A 21,208-nucleotide genomic window follows, 5' to 3' on the forward strand; every position below is an offset into this window, starting at 1 on the left:
GGATGCAGAGATTGGAGATAAGTGTTCGAACTTTTAACCATACAACATGTGCTTTGCAAGTGTGCATGTATTGACCCTGTGGTCAAACCGATTTCGAGAATGACTGCCATCATTAACAGACTTCAACGTTACATGTTTTGAACCGCCCTGCGAACTTAAACATCGTATCGAAAGGGAAAATAAAATGAAAAGGATATTTATTTTTCATTATCGGAATTCTTCAATCTTTGCCGCCTCTAAAATGGCCGAGTGATCCAGGGTATGCGTGGTGCCCGCCTTCAGGATCGCCTCACGCACCCACTGGCCCCTCGGACGCATCACAGACCTAAAAGGCTTGGGTAGGGTGACAAAGCCTTCTGTGCAGTCCATATCATGGACCTTGTGTCTCCCGCCCGTAGCCTTGTCCACAACCCCAGCCTCGACATCAAACGACCACAGCATGCGCGCCATCTGGATGAACAGCTGGTTGCGCGCAATGAGACGGCCTGTACATAATCTACGCCCAAACCCAAAGCCCGTATGCGGCAGCTGGTTAAGGGCGGATGTGTTGAGCCCGCAAATATCGATCTGCTCCTGGTCGGATTCCTTGGCAAGCCACCGCTCGGGGATGAAGTTATCGACATCCTCGCCGAAGACGGCCTCATCGCGAGTGATGGCAAATGCATTGGGAAGGACAGTTGAGTTGGCGGGGATGCGGTACCCCATGTACTCGTCCTCGGTCTTAGTGAAGTGTGGTACGCCCTGGACGACGACGGGGCGCCAGCGAAGGGTCTCGCTTGCTGTGTCGTGTCATATTACGTCAGACCTTGCCAATTTTTCAAACTAGAACATGAGGAACTCACCAATAGCGTCGATATAAGCCAGCTTGGGGCGGTCTTCAAAGCTCGGTAGGCGGTCCTTGCCGACGACCTCGTCCAGTAGCTGCTGCGCCTTCTTCACCCAGCCACGCGAGCCCGACGTGATCCAAGCAACGATAAACCAGTCCAGCGCAACAGTCGAAGTGTCCAAACCAGCATCAGCAAGGATCCCCAGATCAAAGGCGAGCTCAACCTCTGGCATTCCCGCAGCCTCCGGCGAGTCCTTCATATGCTTCGCAAAGTTCCATTTGCGGTTACTCAGCCCCTTCTTCAAGTTCCCGACATGCAGCTGGCGCTCCAGCTCAAACAGCTTCTCACCCTCTGTCTTCCAAGGCGCCAGGGACTTGGGCAGATAGTTCAACCACGGGAATGAGTCGACAATGTACGCGCCCACCTGTCCGGTGCGCGCAAACTCTGCCTGCACGCGCTTCCCGTCCATTAGCTCCTTCTCGTATCCCGTTTGTAACCGGTAGCCGTAATTCAGACAATAGATGGTGCTGGCCATTGCGCGCTCGAAGTGGTGGTGGAAGTCCACGCCCTTCTCGCCAAACCGGTCCCACTCGCCTAGCACGTCCCATAGCAGCTGCTGCGACTCGAGATCCTGTAGCGGGCGGTATTTGCTCGCAGCGCGCAGGGTCAGGAGCGGTGCCTCCATCCTCTGGTGTAGTCTGTACTGATCGTTGCATGGTCGAAGGAGCATGTGCATGCCCTTAGTGACCAGCTCACCGGCCATGACCATGCGCGGGCGGTCCGAATATTGCGAGCTGCGGCAGTTGAGAAGATTGTGTGCGGCCTGGTGGGTGGAGAGGATGATAAGCGGCTGCCCACCCATGCTGAGGTGCATGACTGGGCCATACTTCTTGCTCCAGTGGTAGAGCTCCAGCCACTGGAGGCTCTTGGGTAGCTGGTGAATATTTCCAATTAGAGGCGCAGGCTTAGGTCCTGGTGGTAGGGGCAGCGAGGGGTGTTTGAATAGTGAGAACACTAGGCAAGCGATTACGATCGCAGTAAGGCCACCAAGTAGATACGTCGCAAAGCCGGGCATTTTTCTAAAGCTGCAAGCAGAGACGCGACAGAGGAGTGCGGCTGTGACTTTGACTGGGACAGTATGCAGGGACAGCAGCGAGCAGACCAAGCAGTCCAATTTAAGTACGGTGTCACTCCCTCTCTGCCGAGTTTACATTGAACGGTGAGCGGAGTTGTACCATTATGCAAGGGCCAATAAGTGCGCGAAGCTATTCAATCCAGATGCTCATTGCACTTATTAGGATCGCCTGGTCTAGGAAGAAGAAGCCACATCTGGTCATGATCGCTTGGTGTTGGCTGTCAATCTCTGCCACGCTAATGTATACTAACGTGTCGGAGTGCGGGGCACAACGGAGATTATGTACTTTTGGAGGAGACAGCACTCAACCCCTTGATCTAAAAATCCATTTCTCATTTCTTGGGGGTGGTTGCTGGAAAGTTGGAGGAACGGTCCGTGTGGGGTGCCGTTAGACGTCCACGGGTCATATGCGAGAGCCTGGGTTCCGATTTGACACATATGCATCAGGCAGCCAGAAGAGGGGCCCCCGAAGCAAAAAATAACGAGAATAATAATAACAACGAATTGCAACGATCTTCAGTAGCTGGCCGTCCGAGTTTGAGGCGACGCCGTCGTTTTTTTCAAAGACCAAGTTCTGATGTAAAGCTTCCATCGAGTTAACCCCCTCCTCCTGTGTCTCCAGGAAAAAAAGATAGACGTACATATATAGCCGAGGTGCTAGTTCCCATGAATCAATTCGAGTACTTTTAATTAACTAACGGAGAAGTCGTTGTGCGGTTTGCATATGCTGATGAGAACTTGATGGCCAATGTCGAGATTTGCTCACTAGAAGCCTACACCGTCATTGAAGGACTTTGTACGTCCTATAACTCTACTCATAATATGTACTAACTAGGCTAAGCTCTTATCCTCAGAGTGCTAGAATGCCACGGCTACGCTCTGCCACTAGCCTGTCTGGGACAAGAGCCTGGTCGCTCCCATCAGGACAGCTGTTATGGGTGCCTTAGCTTTCACGTTTATCAGCATCGGAGTGGGTGAGTGTATTGCTAAGAAGGAGTTCAAGTGGCCTGATCTGTGCGCGGTTCTTGCATTTATGAGTCCGCCGCCATGTGAGCATGGAAGTTGAGAAGTTGAGAGTCTGCCGGCTAGGTAGACCTCTGCAAAGCCCATCAAGGAGGTCTTGGCGCTTATAAACCGACTACTTGTAATCGTTGTATTCTGGCCTTCTTCTGATTCTCCGGAGCTTAAGATTCAGAAGATATATTTAAAATAGTGATATAGATCTATTACTGAATTGAAGATAAAATTTAACTAGTAGAGGCCGAGATATCGCGAAAAATACTCAATATTGATATTTTGATGGTGGATATATATTTTAGAATTCCTATGTAGGAGTACTGCCACTTTCTAGCAGACCTCTGTATTTGAAAAATTATCTACATAACGCGTTTTCTTGAAAATTTAAACGTAATATCAAGATTTAATCTAGTATTTATTATTTATAACTCAGAATAATAAAATATTACTTGAATATAAGCGCTAATTACAGGGCTTAAACATAGAGTAATTAATTTTTCAGAATGTTTGTATTGTTTGGTGCTAATTGGGCTTAATGGGCCCCGATTATAGGCTTAGTGGGCCCGGATTCAGGCCCAAAGCCCAGCCTATTTCCGGGTTGGCTTCGTGGGCTTTGCAGAGGTCTACTGCCGGCTAACCAGTAGATTAGATATTTTTGTTGCTTATGGACATGATCAAATTCTTCGTTTTATTTCTCTCAACTGACTTGGGCATTGGGTCTGTACTAACAGAAGAGCAGTGATGGGTTCAGGGATGGGATGAGACATTTGGACCTTGACAGGAAAACAAATCACAAACACAGCGAAGGCAAGTATCATTCAGAGACAAAGTGGTTTCAGAGTGGAGAACCAACACTATGGGCAGTATACCTGGGTAATCCAAATAAGGTATGCCATCATCTGCCTTTTCATGCATGTCTTGCCCAGCCCAAGATGTGACTGTTATGCCAGAGGACTATCGGCCACTACGTCCCGTTCATGATCTCGACTTTCGTCACTGAAATTTTTGCCTGTGTTCTAGTAGAAAAGGCACGGTGGGGTTGGACGAAGATGGAGCTAAGTTTTTACTGAGTGGCCCTGGAGTGATTACCCGGAGACATGCGATGAAACCGAAGAAGAAACAGGGTGGAAATTAATTGTATTAGAACCCATTGCTCGACACACTGTTTGAGAACGCGTGCATTGAAGTGGGGAATGCTCTTTCCAATTATCTTATAATCGAAGAGCTAAAGACGCGAACTATTCTTAGCCTTGGCCTCCAACAGTTGACCAATACGGGGATCGACCTTGCTGAACATGGCAGTGACAGCATCCCTTAGCTGATCGGGCACTTCTTCCAAAGTCTCTGACACATTTGACACCCACTGCCGTCTCTCAGTCTCATCAAAGACCCTGTTCCACAGCTCTCGGGGCTGAACAAAATCCTCATCATCAACTACAATCTCATTCTGCCCGAGAACAGCGTTACGCAAGATGCGCTCCGTGTGTCGTACGTTGGAAACAACCTGGCTAGGAACACCAGTGCCCAGTGAGCTCCGTACATAGTTCGGGTCACCACCATAGTTTCTGGTCATAGTTCCCATGCCATCGCGCTCGAATGGCGCATATACGGGGCAGATTGCCCGGTTTGAAGGAAGCTGAGCGTAGTTCACTCCTAGGCGGTATCGCTGAGCGTCAGGGTAAGCGAACATGCGTGCCTGCAACACTGTACGGCAAGAATAATTAGTATCATGTCCTACTCTGCCGACAATAGTGTGAACTTACTAGGATCAGGCGTCATTGCAATCCCTGGAACCATGTTAGAAGGCGAAAATGCCGCTTGTTCAATCTCAGCAAAATAGTTCTCGGGCTGGTTGGGGCTGTTGTCAGCATCTGCTTCGTGTATAAGACAATGAACCACCCACATTCTTGTTGAGAGTCATCTGTCCAAATTCGATCAAGGGGAAGTCCTTGTGCGGCCAAACTTTGGTGATGTCAAACAAAGCACGGCCGTAAGTCTCAGCTTGCTCGGGCTCCATGACCTGCACATAAAGTTTCCAGACAGGGAAGTCTCCCCGAGCAATAGCATCCCACAAATCCTGATTGTGGAAGTCAGCGTTTGCGCCAGCCATGCGAGTAGCTTCTTGGCCAGTGAAGTGTGTGATACTCTGGGTCGGCCGGAAGTGGAACTTGCAGTAACGGAAGCCACCATCAGCCGACACCATCTTGAAGGTATGCACACCGAAACCTGTCACTCGACGGATGGAATCAGGAATACCGCGAGTTCCAAAAAGGTGCATCAAAGCATGAACACTTTCCTGTTGATTCGTGTGGAAATCCCAGAACTACGAGGTTAGCTTGATTGGCAATTCGAAACCTTGAATTAGCACTTACCATGGTCCAATCAGGCCGATTAGTGGCAGGATTTCTTTTATGGCTTCTGTTAAGAGAAGGAAACCTGATAGGATCACGAACAAAAAACACTGGCTTCAGGGAGATTAGAATACGGAATGTGAGATTCGGGGATGACAACTTACAATGTGGTTCCCGACAATATCATGATTACCTTCCTCGGTGAAGAACTTTACAGAAAAGCCTCGCACATCGCGGACAGTGTCTGCACTGCCCTTTTCACCGCCAGTAGTGCTCAGACGGAATAAAATAGGAGTTTTCTTTCCAACACCATTGAGGAACTTGGCCGACGTGAGGAAAGAAATGTCATTTGTGACCTCAAATTCTCCCCAAGCACCTGCAGCTTTCGCGTGGACAACTCTGTTTCGCGTTAGCGCATCCTTTCCTTCCAAAAATATTATCGAACTGCCTCAAACCTTTCAGGGATTCGTTCGCGATTGAAGTGGGAAAGCGTCTCGATGAGAAGCGTATCGCCCAGCGTCGTGAGACCGCCGCCGCCAAAAGTAGGCAACGTGGTGCTCATGGATGGGTCTGCAATTGGCTGGCCTATTTTATGTCAGGATGAGAACGGTTGTTTTGAGTTCTACTATAGTATACCTTCGGCCAATGTAAAAGTATTGTTCGGCATCTTGGATAGCTTGTCAAGGGGTTCCAATGGATTGGTTTACCAGGAGTTCAATTGCTATGTCGTGAATAGTTCTTCTTCTGAGGAATAGCTGGGCTTTTATTCTATTGTATCTCAACAGTAAGTGAAGGTCTTGCCACTATCTCACTGCCTCCATGAGGAGAACTCCAAATAATTCCCCGAGACATCCGTTGCATCTTGACGTGAGGGGCTTGTGGACAAAAGCAAATGAATTGAAAAAATCAAGTGTTCTGAGACAAAAATAATTTATCTGACAAGCCTCATAGATATCGGGCGTTAGAGAAAGGCGGTCACGGCAGCCATTGCCGAGCTATTTCCGTCCTCGGTGATGGCCCGGCAAAATTATCCACCGCTTTGATTGGCTATTGAATTTCGCAGCCTTGTGCGGGGGAAAGATCGTCCTAACGGAGAGGGCATTTCCCCTCACGAGGAGTCGAAAATCGGAGAGCCACCGTCGTCACTTTTAGAGTTTACCTTCATTCTAGAACATCAACTCCAACACCCCGGCACACTAGTGCAGTCTTAGGTATGCTTCTATCAGCCCTACCAGTTCAAGTGGCTTGCTTGTTGCTCGTAGCCCGGAAAGAACGGCAAGAACGGCAAGTCTGTGAGACAGCGCGATAAACAGTGGAATACAATGAAGAGATGGAATATAAAATCCAGTTGATGCCTCGTCAATTTTGGCTCTACACACACACATAATCCGACAGTCTCACAGTCTCACAGACATTGAACCAATCTTACTCTCAACTGTTTTCTCATCAAAAACATACGTCAAACAATGGCTTTCGTTTCCAACGGCTCTGAGTACGACTTCATCATCGTCGGCGGTGGTACCGCTGGCAATGCAGTTGCTGGCCGCCTTGCTGAGAACCCCGACGTCCGCATTCTGGTTGTTGAAGCCGGCATCCCCAACCCTGATCAGATCGAGCAAATCACTACCCCGTCCAAGGCCTTTACCCTTCGTGGAAGCAAGTATGACTGGTCTTACAAGACCACCATGATCAAGCGCGATGATTACGAGCGTGTTGAAAAGCCCAACACCCGCGGAAAAGCTCTTGGTGGCAGCTCCTGTGCAAACTACTTCACCTGGATTCCTGGCTCCAAGCCTACCTTTGACGACTGGGAGGCCTTCGGTGGCCGTGACTGGAATTGGGACTCTTGTGTAGATTACCTCCGCAAATGCGCCACCTACCATGACGACGAGAAGCTGTACCCGGCCGAATTGAGCAAGATTGGAACCGGAGGCCCTGTGCAGATTTCTCACGCCGACTTGGTCCCAGAGATGAAGCCTTTCCGTGATGCGCTTACTGAGGCCTGGGTTTCCAAGGGCGAACCACTAAGCGAGGATATCTACTCCGGCGAGATGAAGGGTCTCACCCACTGTGTTGACACCATCTACCAGGGCGAGCGCCAGGGTAGCTTCCTTTACCTGAAGAACAAGCCCAACGTGACAATCCTCTATGGCGTTCGCTCGAAGAAGCTGCTCATCGACCCTGCCACCCGCATCTGTTCCGGTGTCACTGTGATAAGCGATGCTTTCGATCAGGAGATCAGCGTTTACGCCAGCCGCGAGGTTATCCTGTCCCAGGGTGTCTTTGAGACTCCCAAGCTTCTCATGCTCAGTGGAGTCGGCCCAAAAGAGGAACTGGCCAAACACGGAATCACCCCCATCGTGGAATCCCCTCACGTCGGTCAGCATCTCCTTGACCACCCAATCGTGCCATTCGTTCTTGAGGTCAAGGATGGGTACAGTTTGGATGATCATGTCCTCCGTCCTGGTCCTCTGAATAACAAAGCACTATCCACCTACCAGAAGGACAAGACTGGCCCTGCAAGCTCCGGATTCCTGGAACTTGTGGGTTTCCCCCGAATTGACCAACGCCTGGAAAAATACCCTGCCTATCGCGAGGCTAAGGCTGCCAACGGGGGACTGGACCCGTTCGGCCCAGCAGGACAACCTCACTTCGAGCTGGACTTCGTCGGCTTGTTCAGCACTGCATTCCAGTGGCACTACCCTATGCCCGAGAAGGGCAGCTATATGACTGTCATCGTTGATCTGCTGCGGCCCCTTTCCGAGGGTGAAGTTACCCTGAACAGCGCCAATCCACAGGTTCAGCCGAATATCAACCTCAACTTCTTTGGCAATGACTTGGACATTCTGGCTATGCGGGAAGGTGTGCGCTGGACATATGATCTTTTGACCAAGGGTGCTGGATTCAAGGATATTGTTGTTGCCGAGTATCCCTGGAAGATGCCCCTTCATTCCGATGACGATATGAACCGTGCAGTCCTGGATCGCAGCCAGACTGGATTCCGTAAGATGACCCTTTCAAATGTCTCGAGATATGCAGGACTAATAATTTCCTTCACAGATCCATGTGGTACGGCACGTCTCTCAAAGAGCATCCACCAAGGTGTGGTCGACTCCAAGCTGCGAGTTCATGGAGTGCGCAATCTCAGAATTGCAGATGCTTCTGTCATCCCTGTGATCCCTGATTGCCGTATTCAAAACTCGGTCTATATGATTGGCGAAAAGGTTAGTAACAAATCCACGGACTCCTAGAATAAAACTAAAACGTAATATAGGGTGCGGATATCATCAAATCTCAGCACAAAGATCTATATGAGGCCAAGAATATCCCCTACCTTGTCTCCAGCAAACTTTGATCTGCCATGTATTTAATGTCTTGGGCTGTCTGTAGCGCTTTTACTATATACGTTTATATAAATTGTTTTAGTCTACCACCTCTCTTCTTTCTCCTCAATCTAGATTACACTTTCGTTTTCTATATACTCCAATTACGATGACCCCACCGGGGCGAATATAGTCACTCCCAAGAATGAACTTCCCCTGCTTTCATTTCTGAATTTTATCTCAGAATCGTGCCTGGATCACGTGTGCGCTCCTTAGGAGTGATTTCACATTTTCAGTTGTTTAGCGTGCATCCATCATAATAGCTCAGAATCTGCGCACAGTTATACGATTTGGTTACCGGATCGTAGGATGCATCACGGCCGCAAGATGGTGTGTTGACAAAACACCCTCCATTTATAAACACCCTTTCTTCGCAGACGGGGCGCACGACGCATTGACCGAGGGTATCCAGCGAACCAGTTTTGCAAATCGGGGCAACATTTTTCACACATTTTCCATCAACGAAACTTGTATCGTAATGCTTGTTGCACGTCGGGCCTCTTGAGACAATACAAGCTTTGCCATCGAAAGTGTTGTCACGGCCACAGCATGGTACTCTGTCTGAGACACATTGTTTAGAGTTGAAAATGAACCCGTAGCCGCAGCGCGGATGAACATTCAACAAGACACAGAAATTATCTTGGAGCATCAATCCACTGTCACATTTGACTGGCGCGTTGAACAAGCAGCTACCCTCTGAAGAATCGGAATGAAAGTCCTCTGGGCATTTAGGATTGTCCCGACGAACACAAATTTCGTTTCGAGGGTCGCAGCCTAACTCGTATCGACACTGATGCAGGAATTGCCTTTTAGCTTGGTTTTTTCGTGACACTGTGACTCCCTTGTACTGATAAAGAGGCACTTGCCCCTTCTTAGGGTAAGGTGAGCAGTACATCCATCTGCTGGAACACTCATGATGCAAAGCCCGCCGTCCCAGTACATACCCTGTAGGCAACAGTGGCCTGTGCCAGTGATTGCATCAAATGAGACAGTAATATATGAACCATCACAAGTGGGCTCTTGCTTGTGACGGCATTGAGAATTCACGTCTAATATAATGCTATCCTCGGGGTCACAGAAAAGATCCCTTGAAACACATTTCCTCAACATCTTGTCATATTCGTCACCTTCATGGCAACTAGGAGAGTTATTTGACATGCAAGTTTTGCCCTGGAGAAGAGTGTCAGTGGAGCATGTTGGATTTCCGCCCGTGCAAGTAAACAGCTCAGTATTATATTCACCTTTGTCACATGAGAGTTTTTTGTCACTGATAAAATTACTGAATTTGAATCATATACCAAGAGGGCACTTGGGGCTATTATCAGTGACGCGTTTGCCCTTGTAGAAATTGTAAGGACAAAAGCACTGCAGCAATTCTATGGGTATGCATTTCCCAATGGTGGTGTTGAATTCAAAGTCATCCCCACATCCTAGCTTGTCTAAAGCACAGATGCTGCCTTCCAAGATTGCAGGTGAGGGACACTTGGAAGGTCTATTGGAAACACAACCATTACCCTAGAGGTAGCTTCCTTCAGGGCAAAATAGCTGCGTTTCAGCAACACATTTGCAACTTTTGTAGGTACAGCCAGCATCGCATGTGGATTTTATAACACATTTGTACATACTGATTGATGGGACAAACGTTCTAGTGGTCACTCAGGGCTTATATCATATGATTATCTGTCCGCAGGTTGAAAGCTCAAGATTTGTTAAGAAAGTCGATTCCGGCAGTAGCACCCAGACTATGATCCTGTTAAATGATTCCAATAGTTGATAAAACTAGCGTGAATCCGCTAAAAAGAATGACCCCCGAATTGTTAAAACCAGAGTATGAAAGCAAATCGAGGACTGAAGAAAATCAAATGTAACATTCGAGCCTATAACCTTAAAAGCACGTTGTACTTCTGTACACATGTGTGTTATAGGGCGTAAGGTAGATACATGTAGCTACCAGTCGAAACTTATATAGTCACATAATGTATCGATACAATCACAGGTTTAATTATACTTACCCCAGCAGCCCATGCTGGACATCTCCAGGTGCCGGCGCTGGAAGTTTGGATAGCTCTAGATGACGTGTCAAATTTTGAGCACCTGCAAGATCAACGTCGAGACTTCTGAATAACATTTCGAGCTCAGGATATCGTTTCATTGCCAGCCCGATGTATTGAAGACTCAATTCCGTCTTTCGTGCCTGAATTGCAGTACTGTGTCGACCTTCCAACCAGCGAAGATCTGCCGAGTCATGGAATTTAGCGCGAGTTGCGGCGGCACGAAGCTTCCCCTTGAACAGATAGAATGGATCAAGAAAACATGAAAGGCCGCTTCCAAGCCTCTGCCCATTCACAGTTCGAACAGTAGCTTGTATACCTCGCATGGTGTGCCGAGAGCCTAAAACGTAATTAACATCATATGTCGAATGATAGCGAGAAAAACAATTACCGGAAAATTGTTCGCAGAATATTTCTACGAGCACAGGATTACTGTGATCAGGCTTGTCGGACCAGAGAAAAGCAACGTAGTCCTGGCGGGTTTGTGGAATAACAGTAAAACCATCTTTTCCGTTGAGCAGAGCAACAACCTGCGGTTTGGATATGGATGCGAGGCAATCAATATCCTTGCTTTCACGGGCACCGCCTAGTACTCCAATGGCATAGCCACCAAAAATACCAAAATGTACATTATTCTGGGTCAGAACTCGGTGAAGGTTGATGGCGGCGTCGTTTAGTCGGTCTTGAAGCATGGTAGAGATAAGCAGTCTTTCTATTCAGCAAATTGAGATAATGATAATCTAAACTGCCCAGAGAGACCTTTAATAGATTGTTAGAGGCTCTTTGTCGATTTGCTTTGTCGCTTAACTCGTGCGGTTGCATCAGCCACATGCCCGCAGGTGGATATTATCTGCATGGCTATCACAACCTTGGCGGCTATAGCCTAGGAATCCTTATATAATGCATATGTCATACTGTGCGCAGTACTGAATGAAACCCAAAAAAACTAATAATAGAAAGCTCGATAAGAATCACACAATAAGCTATGCTAGAATAGGATGGGAGAGCGCGAGCCCGCTCACATTGACCCCTATTGAAATCCCGACCCAGGAATGCATTGGAGCTCCTCTTCCCGGTCACTTTCTGCGAAAGATGACATCTGTAGATCCCATAACTCGTCCACAGACGAAAATCGTTCGTCTACTAGCACACTCGCTAAATACTGCACTTTAGGCGGGGCCTTACTCAGGTTAAGCTGGATCCATGCTTCATCCAATTTCATACCGCCTACCAATTGCTCTGCAGCAATTCTTGCCATGTCGTCGCCAGATTCAAAAAACCTCCGACATAGACCGATGAAATAGGGTGATAGATGGGGAAAAGGAAGGATTTCGAGTGATTTTTCAGGGACTAGATCCAAAATTTGACGGCTGTAAATCGAGATGTCGGATTTTTGGGAGCGGAGAACAATCATCTGCCCCACCGGCGAAAGATGAAAAAAGTTATCCGGAAATAGCACAATCGCAAGGTTGGGGTGAGACTGTACGCGAAATGCAGGGAACCCGTCTTTGTATTGCGTGAAGATGTCGTACTCCATCTTTGGACGAGGCCGATACTGGCCGGTGGAGCAAAGAGTAGACGCGGCTGTTAACAGAGAGGCCTCTGGAACACAGAATTCGAGATCCTGATGATGATGATGAGAAGAGAATAAATTGCTGGGACTAAGGGGTATCTTACATGCACCACTCGTGGCACATTGTAGTAATTCAGAGCTAGCTCTCCAATTACACATACTGGGATTTTTTCATCCTGGAGGATAGAGAGTACCGAGACCAGGATTTGGTTGACTGCCATGGTTACCACCCAAATGGCTGTCGCATCGTAGCATTGTAGATAGATGTTTGTCAAAGCAGGGCCCAGCGCTCAAGGGATCAGCTGACCCACCCAATAGTCACATGACCGTATTCCCCAGACCCACTGGAACGAGTCCATGGCTACCCTTTTCTCAACCTTGAGAGCACCCTTAGGGCCACAATGGCCCAATTCATCCGAAACTTGTTCAGCCAGCCATCTGTCTCTATTCAAATTCTCTCTGATCTCCACTTGGAAGTAAATCGCCAATACACATTGTTTGACGTGCCAGTCGTCTCTAAATATCTGCTGCTAGCCGGGGATATTGGGCGTTTAGCAGACTACGATGAATACCTTGCTTTCCTCCACAAGCAAACGGAGAAATTTGAGTTAGTTTTTCTTATCCTCGGCAACCATGAGTTCTATGGCGGATCCTTTGCATCGGCATTCGAAACAGTCAGGCGGCTTGAACAGGAGCCGTCTCTAAATGGACGACTGGTTTTGCTCCATCAGCGACGATATGATATTCCAGACTCCAACGTCACTATACTGGGGTGTACCCTTTGGTCTGATATTCCGGAAAATTCTAAAGATATTGTCCATTACAAAATCAAAGATTTTCAGAAAATCAAAGATTGGACGATAGACGAGCATAATGCAGCGCACAAGTCCGACTTGAGTTGGCTACACAAGGAGGTCCAGTCCATTTATAATACCCACAAAATAAATCCCACGAAATTATCGAAACGGTCGGTTCTGGTCGCGACACATCATGCACCCGCTATGCACCGTACGTCGAGTCCACAACATGCGCAGAATCCTTGGAGTGCTGCATTTGCCACAGATTTATTGTCACAGCCGTGGAATGGCGTGAACACTTGGGTGTTTGGGCATACACATTATTCAACTGAGTTCAAGGAGAAGGGGATTAGGGTTGTGAGTAACCAACGGGGTTATGTACTTCCATGGAGCAATGAGGCCAAAGGGTTTGATGCAAAGAAGGTTATTTGGGTATAAAACGAGCATAGATGATCTAAATCGCACATCACCCTCCACCCCTAGAAAACCTATATACAACTCAAAAAGAAATAAAAATACAAAAACATACAACAGTGAGGATTCGCTGGTGGTCACCCACCCAACTACTAACTCACCGGCGTGTGGCTTAAGTACGGCTGAGCGGACGGGAAGCCCTGTTTTCCACACCCTATGGTCGTATGTGTCAGGATATGGACGGAAAGGAAATGAGACTAAAGCAAGTTCGAAATCAAGTTCATTCATGGAGTTTTATAGTACTATTTTAGTACCCGCAAAATATTTGTGACTTCTTCATATAGCTTAAAGATAACTCGAGAACCTGTCTAGCTCCTCACTGAACAATCTAAAAGCTAATAGTTGAATGGCTTTCGGACTGAAGCCTCCGCTGAATTTATATACCTGGTCATGTTGATAAATGTCGGAAATATAACATGCAATACTGGATGAAAACAGGGTAGTATTGTACCCGAAAATGTCATGTGACAACCAGTACCCGGCATACGATACAAAACTCAAGGGCTGGAGTGTATTCAGAATTAGTCAGCGATGTCCACATGGGCAGATTGTTCAAAAGGCGGACTTGGTCATATTTTACTAGTCAGAGTTATGCATATTCATTGACCATAGAGATCGCAGAAAAGATCCTAACCAAATAGGAATTCAAAATTGTGGGGCCCTATGGAGCAGGAGGATTGGCAGAAATCGACGAGGAATCGATCGTGATATCTGCCTCTGCTGCCGCCCCAGTCAAGCAAATTATCGCCGATATTGCTCGGCCTATGCTTATTATTTCTAACGGCTTTGATGTCTTCAATCGCAATGAGTAAGTTCGCTTTTATCGATCTTCGAATCTAGCTAACTAGCGCACTCCACCACTCCACAGAAAACCATTGGATGATGCTGAATCTCCGAGGACAAGGCAAATAAGGCTTGATTATGATGTCTATAGCTTTCCAAGCCTTTCTTATGATGGTAAAATATGCTGTGCGTTCAAAGGATTGCATTTGTATCATAGACGCCAGCAACCTCTAGATTGGCAAGGAGCCTAAGTTCACAGAACCTTATATCTAGGGATTATGGATCAAAAAACATCGCAAATCAAATTTCGACTAAAAGCTCAGCTTTATTGTATAGTATAAATCGTTTTACAATATACATTACCAGGTCTGGTAGCCCACAAGGATTAAAATTAGGGTTGGAGATCCAGTGGAGATCGGCCTTAAATTGAGTGGATCATATAGTATCCACAGTTAGTATACATCTACCTTGATTGGTCCAACGGTGTTAAGCTGACCCGCTTTTATCAGCGATAATTAGAGATGTACATACGAAAGTGGTGATACCAAAACATTACGATAGCCGTCATATATGTGGCATAAGACAGATGACTTTAGATTATTTATATCTAACCACGTTCGACGCTTAAGACCAAAATACTATTTCATAACCAATCTTCATTGAAACCAATTCTAGACATCTTCCTGCGGTCCGAGACCAGTTGTTTGGTCCTGGTATGGCTCTAGAGACTGAAAGGATTTGAAACCCGGTATGCGATGATGAGTAACCTAGATCACTTTTGCTATACCTACCTATTACTGTTCAGACGACGTGCTCAAGCTGAATAAGTCGGCGCTGCTGATTTATGTCGACAATTACATGAATGCGGCTGCTACTAAGTGTCACTACGAGTTAATTCCCATGGGAATCAATGAGGTTCCCCATTTCCAGCACTATGGCAAGCCAGATTGTGTTGATGGTGTCAGATTTCATAGCGTAGAACCTAGCTTCTACAACTCTCTACTCAATCAAGCTACTCACATTCCACCATGCACTTCGACGAAGCCCTCTCCTGACAGGTTATGAGCCCGGGAAGCTCTTTATTCAACCTTCCTCATTATCGCATTTTTCATCTTTTATCGGCCTCTCCATCGACGCCGCATTTCTCGTCACTATCGACAAACCGGCCAGGCCACACTCCACCAACAAACACCTACAAACGGTGTCACATACAAACAATTCATCAGCATAGGGTTTTTCTCGCGCAGAGTTTTCATCCCACAAACAAACAAAAACGCTAAGTGCCTCTCCTACGACGCACCCCACTATCCGCTAACCACGCGGTCGAGTACCTCTCCTACGACGTACAGCTTTATCGAGTACCTCTCCTACGACGTACCCTTTCAAAATAGCCTCAGCTACCACTAGCTTCGCAGAGCCAAAGCTCTCAGAGCTCGTTCCTACCCTTATAGGTGAATCCAACTTCGCTTCGTGGTCCACCGCACTCAAGTGCGCACTCGATACTAAAGACCCTCGTCTTTTCGATATCCTTACCAGCAAGATCGCTCAGCCAGCTTCCGACGATCCAGCCTTTACAGAGTAGCTCCGCTACTCTCGTCACCTTCTTTCGTACCTTCACGCTACTGTCTACGCTTCGCTTAAGCCTTATATCAATACTGCTCTTAACGCTCCCGCTGCGTATCAGAGTCTTTTCAAAACCTTCGCTGTCTACACCTACAATACAGGTTTCGACAAGTTCCACAAGTGGACTACCCTCAAATATAACAATACTGTTACTCCACAGCAGTTCGTTATTACGTAGCGTACCGCCTACGCCGAGTTCGCAGAGGCTTACGGTCACTCTTATATTTCGAATACAGCTCAGTATTTTCTTTTTCTTTCCGCTGTCAGCGTGAATCCCGCTACTTATCAGTGGCTTAACAGCCTTCGGCCTTCAGTCGATGATCCTTCCGAACAAGTTCTGATCAGTACATTCTCTGACTTCGTTATCTCCGAGAATCGACGTCTCGCGAGTTATCCCAATTTCAACTCCGATCCCGTCTTTTACGACGTAAACGCGGTTCACAAGCCTACTTCCAAAGACGCTAAACCAAAGCATTTTTGTACTTTCCACCAGCGAAAGACCGCTCACACATTAGAGGAATACTTCCGGAACCCCGCTAACGCTAACAACGCTAACAACGCTAAGTTAGCTAACGCGGTTAGCACTCCGGCTTCCAGCACCACCAAGACCACCGCCAATCAACCCACTACAGCTAATACCGTCACCGGCAACCCTACATTTCGCTACAACAACCTTTTCGCCACCTAGGTAACGGTTTGCGTTTTATAGGGGGACCTAGCTCCATGGTTTCATGTTCGTGGGGGGTGTCAGATTTCATAGCGTAGAACCTAGCTTCTACAACTCTCTACTCAATCAAGCTACTCACATTCCACCATGCACTTCGACGTAGCCCTCTCCTGACAGATGGCAATGTAGAAGATGTTGCGGCCTGATTTGCGGAGATCAAAACGCCATGGCTATAGTTATATTTCAATAATTAGCCAGGTTCATCGAATTCCAAAAGCTAGTATCTGAGAAGGTGCCTTCAAAATCTCAAGTTTCCGTAGCGCTCACAGTAAGTGGGTCAAAGGGAAAATTACCCGATGTTTCCACGAAGGGGTTTTGTGGACTCGAAATATTATCATCGAACAGATCATGGGTTGGACGCGGAGGTAGAGTGCCAGCGGTGCCCCATAATAGAGATCTGTATTGCCGCCGGACGATATCCATTCTGGGTTGCTGAATCTAGCATCCTCAGCAGTTTTCGATATGCCGAGGAAATGGCTTAGGCGACGGTATAAGTTATAGATAATGCCACGTGCTAACTTTGCCATGGAATTAGATTGACTAATGATTCCTAGTCTTCGCATTCCGTTTTCCAAATCGCTAATACACTCTTCCTGTCGTTTAGCACCCATATTCAGAAAAGCAAGAGAATGTGATGTAAAGTACTCGCATTAATAGAAGGGAATACTAGATTAAAAAATATTGTGCTAGTATAGCTGTGGTTGTTCGAATAGTCGTTCTTGTACAAGAAGAATGCATTTCCAAGTTCGATCGCTTCTGTGCAACTGTTGGCAACTGACAATATGGCCGGTGAAGGGCAAGAAGAAAGAGATGGATAAGTGGTAAAAATCCTAGCTAAAAGCTAGGAATATATATCGCATAACGAGGTCATAAAATTTCTAAAACCTCGGTAAGAGGCTAGATATCACCTTTAGAATATTAAGCTATAAGCAAAGCCTTTTATAACTGACCTTTGTTGAGTATCAAGTTGTAATTTGTCATATTTATTACATGTATATATTTAGGGGTGGAAGCTTGTGAAATGTTATGGCGGTCAGATACGTGGTCCTTCAGGGTCGAGGCAAAGAATTACCTAGCACAACGGAGAATTAACCACGTGATGATATGATAATGCACGTGATCCGGCACCCCGGCTTCGGGAATCACGGAGAATCATATTACCGAAAAAAAGTGTCGAGACTAGGCCGCCCTTCGCGATCTCATTCTTCATCAAGATACAACGCGAATATGGAGGGAAATACAAGGGCTCAGTATGATCCTTTAGAAGGAGGAAAACAGAGTGCCTCTGTTCCTCTCGCGACAAAGAAGACTGTTAGTTCTTGGGTGCACCTTCTTGCAGGCGCGTATGTCTTTTCTAGCTGGTATCATCTTGATTCTTCTGACATCTATCTAGGAGCGGAGGAATGGCAACGGCGATAGTGACTTCCCCTCTTGATGTCTTGCGAACACGCCTCCAGTCCGACTTTTATCAACCCCAAAATAGGGGCTCCGACGCCTCTCCCCAATCAAACCAACCTCAAACATCACGGTCTCTTCAACGATCAAATCATAAAACGCTGCGGATTATCAACTCCATCTATCGTGCCGAGGGCTGGCGAGCCTTTTTCCGGGGCCTCGGCCCTAGCATGGCGGGTGTAGTCCCGGCGACAGCCATCAAGTTTTACGTATACGGAAATTGCAAGCGTATTGGAGCTCAGCTCATGGGATACAAAGAAGACTCTGCTTTTGTCCATGCCCAAGCTGCAATCTGCGCCGGACTCGCAACTTCCACAGCAACGAATCCTATATGGCTTGTCAAAACACGGCTGCAACTCGACAAAACACAAACACACGCCGCTGGTCCTTCGACTCGACGATATCGGAATAGCATTGATTGCATCAGGCAAGTCATGCGAAATGAGGGACTGGGTGGCTTTTATAGAGGATTGAGCGCAAGCTATCTCGGCTCCATTGAAACGGCTCTACACTTGGTGCTCTACGAACAGTTGAAGACTAGGCTCAACCGGTCATTAGAAGCTACCGAGGGACAGCCTAGGACTCCCTTCTGGGACGAAGTGTTCCATTGGGTTAGTACTAGCGGTGCCGCGTCTTCTGCTAAGCTAGTGGCAGGTCTAATCACATATCCTCATGAGGTACGTCATTTCGAGGCAATTGTATTGGTCTCACTTGCTCACGTTTTTAGGTCATCCGAACACGATTGCGCCAGGCACCTATGGAGCATGGTCAGGCCAAATACACAGGTCTGTTGCAATGCTTCCGTACCATCGCCAAAGAAGAAGGTATGGCAGGGTTGTATGGAGGCCTAGCTCCTCACATGCTCCGCTCTTTGCCTTCAGCTATCATTACGCTTGGCGTATATGAATTTGTGCTGAGGGTCACTGGCGCTTAGGTTAAGGCACGACTTTTGTACACTATTAGATCTGGTTCTTTTTTATTTTCAGGCGGGGAGCTCATTAGACATTCTTGTATTATATTTGGCGTGGCTCATCTCAATTACATAATCTCATCTTTCATTGGCTAGTTATGTAGTTACTTCAAAATATTCCATTTTGTATGTGTGACTGTAGAAAATCTTCAGGCGTTCCTAACATAATAAAATGCGCTATTCTCGTTAAAAGAACACCACTCGTAGGGACCTTTTAGGGACCATAATAATCGCAGCATTAGTTCAAATAATGGCACGTTTTTGAGACAAGATTTGTGTGCTCTTGACGCACAGGGGAGGATTTATATCAAATTGTGGAACCCACACACTGGAAATCCTCGCTATTGATTCTCTTGATGATCATCGCGGTAGATCCCCCACCACCGTTACAGATGGCAGCGACTCCATATTGACCAGGTTGTAATTGGTAAAAGAGGCTGATGAGAATGCGGCATCCGGAGCTCCCGAGCGGATGACCGAATGAAATAGCGCCTCCGTTGATATTGACCAGTTTGGGATCCAGACGAAGTTCCTAACATAGTGGCAAAATGTCAGTAAGTTGCACTATGGGTTCATGATACACACAAACTTGCAAGCTGAACCAATGTGACAACAACTGCAAAGGCTTCATTGATTTCCCAGAGCGAGATATCGTGCACGGAAAGATTTGCTCTCTCAAGTGCAATTCGTATAGCTTTAGCCGGTGCCAAGGCAAATTCAGCTGGCGTGGCAGATACGTCTGCATATGCCATGATTTCCGCCATTATTTTGGGGCCGTTGCCTTCATCACCGCGTGTATATTTTCTTGCCAGATCATCGTTGACCAAAACCACAGCAGAAGCACCATCACCAAGAAACGACGCATTCCCCGCAGTGACAGTCCCCTTTTCAGAGAAGGCTGGTGATAATTGTGCAAGGGCTTCTGGGGTGAACTTGTCAGCTTCTTGGATGAAGTCTTCGGTCACGAGCTGTGTCTTTCTCGGGTTTAGAGGAACGCGTATGATTTCATCTTTGTAAATACCCGCCGCGTGGGCTCTGATTGCGCGATGGTATGATTCAAGTGCGTATTTGTCTTGATCTTCTCTCGAGATCCCGAAGCGCTGGGCAATTTGATCGGCGTAGTATCCCATTAGATGACCATTAAAGGGGCATCTTAACCCGTCCAAAAGACCGTCCGACGGTAACTGCTGCTGCTGTTGAGTCCCGGGAATGCGACTACTGGTGCTACTGGTGGGGTCAGGCTTCCTATAATACGCAGGCACCTGAGACATACTTTCCATCCCACCAGCCACTTGAGCAGTTGCGTGGCCCAATTGGATATTCTGAGTCGCCATAGTGATGGCTTTGAGACCAGATGCACATACTTTGTTGATCGTTGTTGCTTCAATGGTCAGAGGTAATCCGGCTTTTATTGCGGCCTGTTTAGCCGGTGTTTGGCCTGCGCCTGCTTGGAGTACTTGGCCCATGTATACATCGGAGATGGAATCGGCGGAGACACCGGAGCGACTTAAGGCTTCTTTGATGGCAACTGCGCCAAGGTTTGTAGCCTTGATCGAGGACAAAGAAGTATGGATCTATTTTCAGAATGAATCAAAATACTCTAGCATTGTTTTTCTTCTCCGGTATGGATTTTTGCTTACTCGTGCAGTTGGCGTGCGGGCGGCTCCTATTATATAAACAGAGTGACTTGATTGAGACATGTTGTTTCTAGTTGAGAGTGGAATAGGAAGTGAAAATAAAACTTCTTGTCAGGAGCTTATGCGCAGTCTACAGGCTCATGTATTTAAAAGCCAAGTTCAAACATAGTAGATGCGGATGTGATACAGAGCGCACAACACGTGAGAGATGCGAGGGTACCTAATAGCCTTAAGGAACATGTCTGGCGCCCTTTGCGGAAGAAAAGATAAAACGAGATGGCAGAAAAATCAGGATAAGATCCTCTTCATAACCTACGTAATCACCTGTCAGTGCGCTGTCAGTCCGCACTGGATTTAGTATCTGTTTATACTCAGATCCTTGTCAGAATTTATTGTAGGCTATAT

At 47.1% G+C, this 21,208-nt stretch overlaps 9 protein-coding genes across 9 annotated transcripts; 4 read left to right on the forward strand and 5 right to left on the reverse strand.

Moving 5' to 3' along the window:
- Positions 1-207: 207 nt before the first annotated feature.
- Positions 208-1,902, reverse strand: N7479_009491 (cytochrome P450; the record flags this gene model as incomplete). The annotated part of the gene is made up of 2 exons (XM_057257184.1): positions 208-779; positions 843-1,902. The coding sequence occupies 2 exons, from the start codon at positions 1,900-1,902 to the stop codon at positions 208-210; spliced, it is 1,632 nt and encodes a 543-aa protein (XP_057104642.1).
- Positions 1,903-4,204: 2,302 nt separating this feature from the next.
- N7479_009492 (catalase) lies at positions 4,205-5,997 on the reverse strand (the record flags this gene model as incomplete). Its single annotated transcript, XM_057257185.1, has 7 exons — positions 4,205-4,683; positions 4,743-4,827; positions 4,883-5,302; positions 5,352-5,444; positions 5,495-5,729; positions 5,786-5,915; positions 5,967-5,997. 7 exons carry the CDS (start codon positions 5,995-5,997, stop codon positions 4,205-4,207), a joined length of 1,473 nt encoding a protein of 490 aa, XP_057104643.1.
- Positions 5,998-6,796: 799 nt separating this feature from the next.
- Positions 6,797-8,685, forward strand: N7479_009493 (GMC family oxidoreductase; the record flags this gene model as incomplete). Its single annotated transcript, XM_057257186.1, has 3 exons — positions 6,797-8,333; positions 8,391-8,554; positions 8,605-8,685. 3 exons carry the CDS (start codon positions 6,797-6,799, stop codon positions 8,683-8,685), a joined length of 1,782 nt encoding a protein of 593 aa, XP_057104644.1.
- Positions 8,686-10,721: 2,036 nt separating this feature from the next.
- On the reverse strand, positions 10,722-11,456 carry N7479_009494 (uncharacterized protein; the record flags this gene model as incomplete). Its single annotated transcript, XM_057257187.1, has 1 exon — positions 10,722-11,456. One exon carries the CDS (start codon positions 11,454-11,456, stop codon positions 10,722-10,724), a length of 735 nt encoding a protein of 244 aa, XP_057104645.1.
- A 338-nt stretch (positions 11,457-11,794) lies between these two features.
- Positions 11,795-12,558, reverse strand: N7479_009495 (uncharacterized protein; the record flags this gene model as incomplete). Its single annotated transcript, XM_057257188.1, has 2 exons — positions 11,795-12,388; positions 12,499-12,558. The coding sequence occupies 2 exons, from the start codon at positions 12,556-12,558 to the stop codon at positions 11,795-11,797; spliced, it is 654 nt and encodes a 217-aa protein (XP_057104646.1).
- Positions 12,559-12,738: 180 nt separating this feature from the next.
- N7479_009496 (calcineurin-like phosphoesterase) lies at positions 12,739-13,572 on the forward strand (the record flags this gene model as incomplete). The annotated part of the gene is made up of 1 exon (XM_057257189.1): positions 12,739-13,572. The coding sequence occupies one exon, from the start codon at positions 12,739-12,741 to the stop codon at positions 13,570-13,572; it is 834 nt and encodes a 277-aa protein (XP_057104647.1).
- Positions 13,573-16,033: 2,461 nt separating this feature from the next.
- Positions 16,034-16,702, forward strand: N7479_009497 (uncharacterized protein; the record flags this gene model as incomplete). The annotated part of the gene is made up of 2 exons (XM_057257190.1): positions 16,034-16,176; positions 16,315-16,702. Coding segments are annotated over 2 exons (531 nt in total), but the record flags the coding sequence as incomplete, so codon positions are not given.
- Positions 16,703-17,968: 1,266 nt separating this feature from the next.
- On the forward strand, positions 17,969-19,130 carry N7479_009498 (putative mitochondrial carrier protein (Rim2); the record flags this gene model as incomplete). Its single annotated transcript, XM_057257191.1, has 3 exons — positions 17,969-18,084; positions 18,135-18,873; positions 18,924-19,130. The coding sequence occupies 3 exons, from the start codon at positions 17,969-17,971 to the stop codon at positions 19,128-19,130; spliced, it is 1,062 nt and encodes a 353-aa protein (XP_057104649.1).
- Positions 19,131-19,491: 361 nt separating this feature from the next.
- N7479_009499 (thiolase family protein) lies at positions 19,492-20,908 on the reverse strand (the record flags this gene model as incomplete). Its single annotated transcript, XM_057257192.1, has 3 exons — positions 19,492-19,698; positions 19,748-20,740; positions 20,807-20,908. Coding segments are annotated over 3 exons (1,302 nt in total), but the record flags the coding sequence as incomplete, so codon positions are not given.
- Between the last annotated feature and the right edge of the window lie 300 nt (positions 20,909-21,208).

The sequence above is a fragment of the Penicillium vulpinum genome (assembly GCF_028829585.1).
Source record: "Penicillium vulpinum strain IBT 29486 chromosome Unknown utg000004l_segment0_segment0, whole genome shotgun sequence".
NCBI classification, from domain to species: domain Eukaryota; kingdom Fungi; phylum Ascomycota; class Eurotiomycetes; order Eurotiales; family Aspergillaceae; genus Penicillium; species Penicillium vulpinum.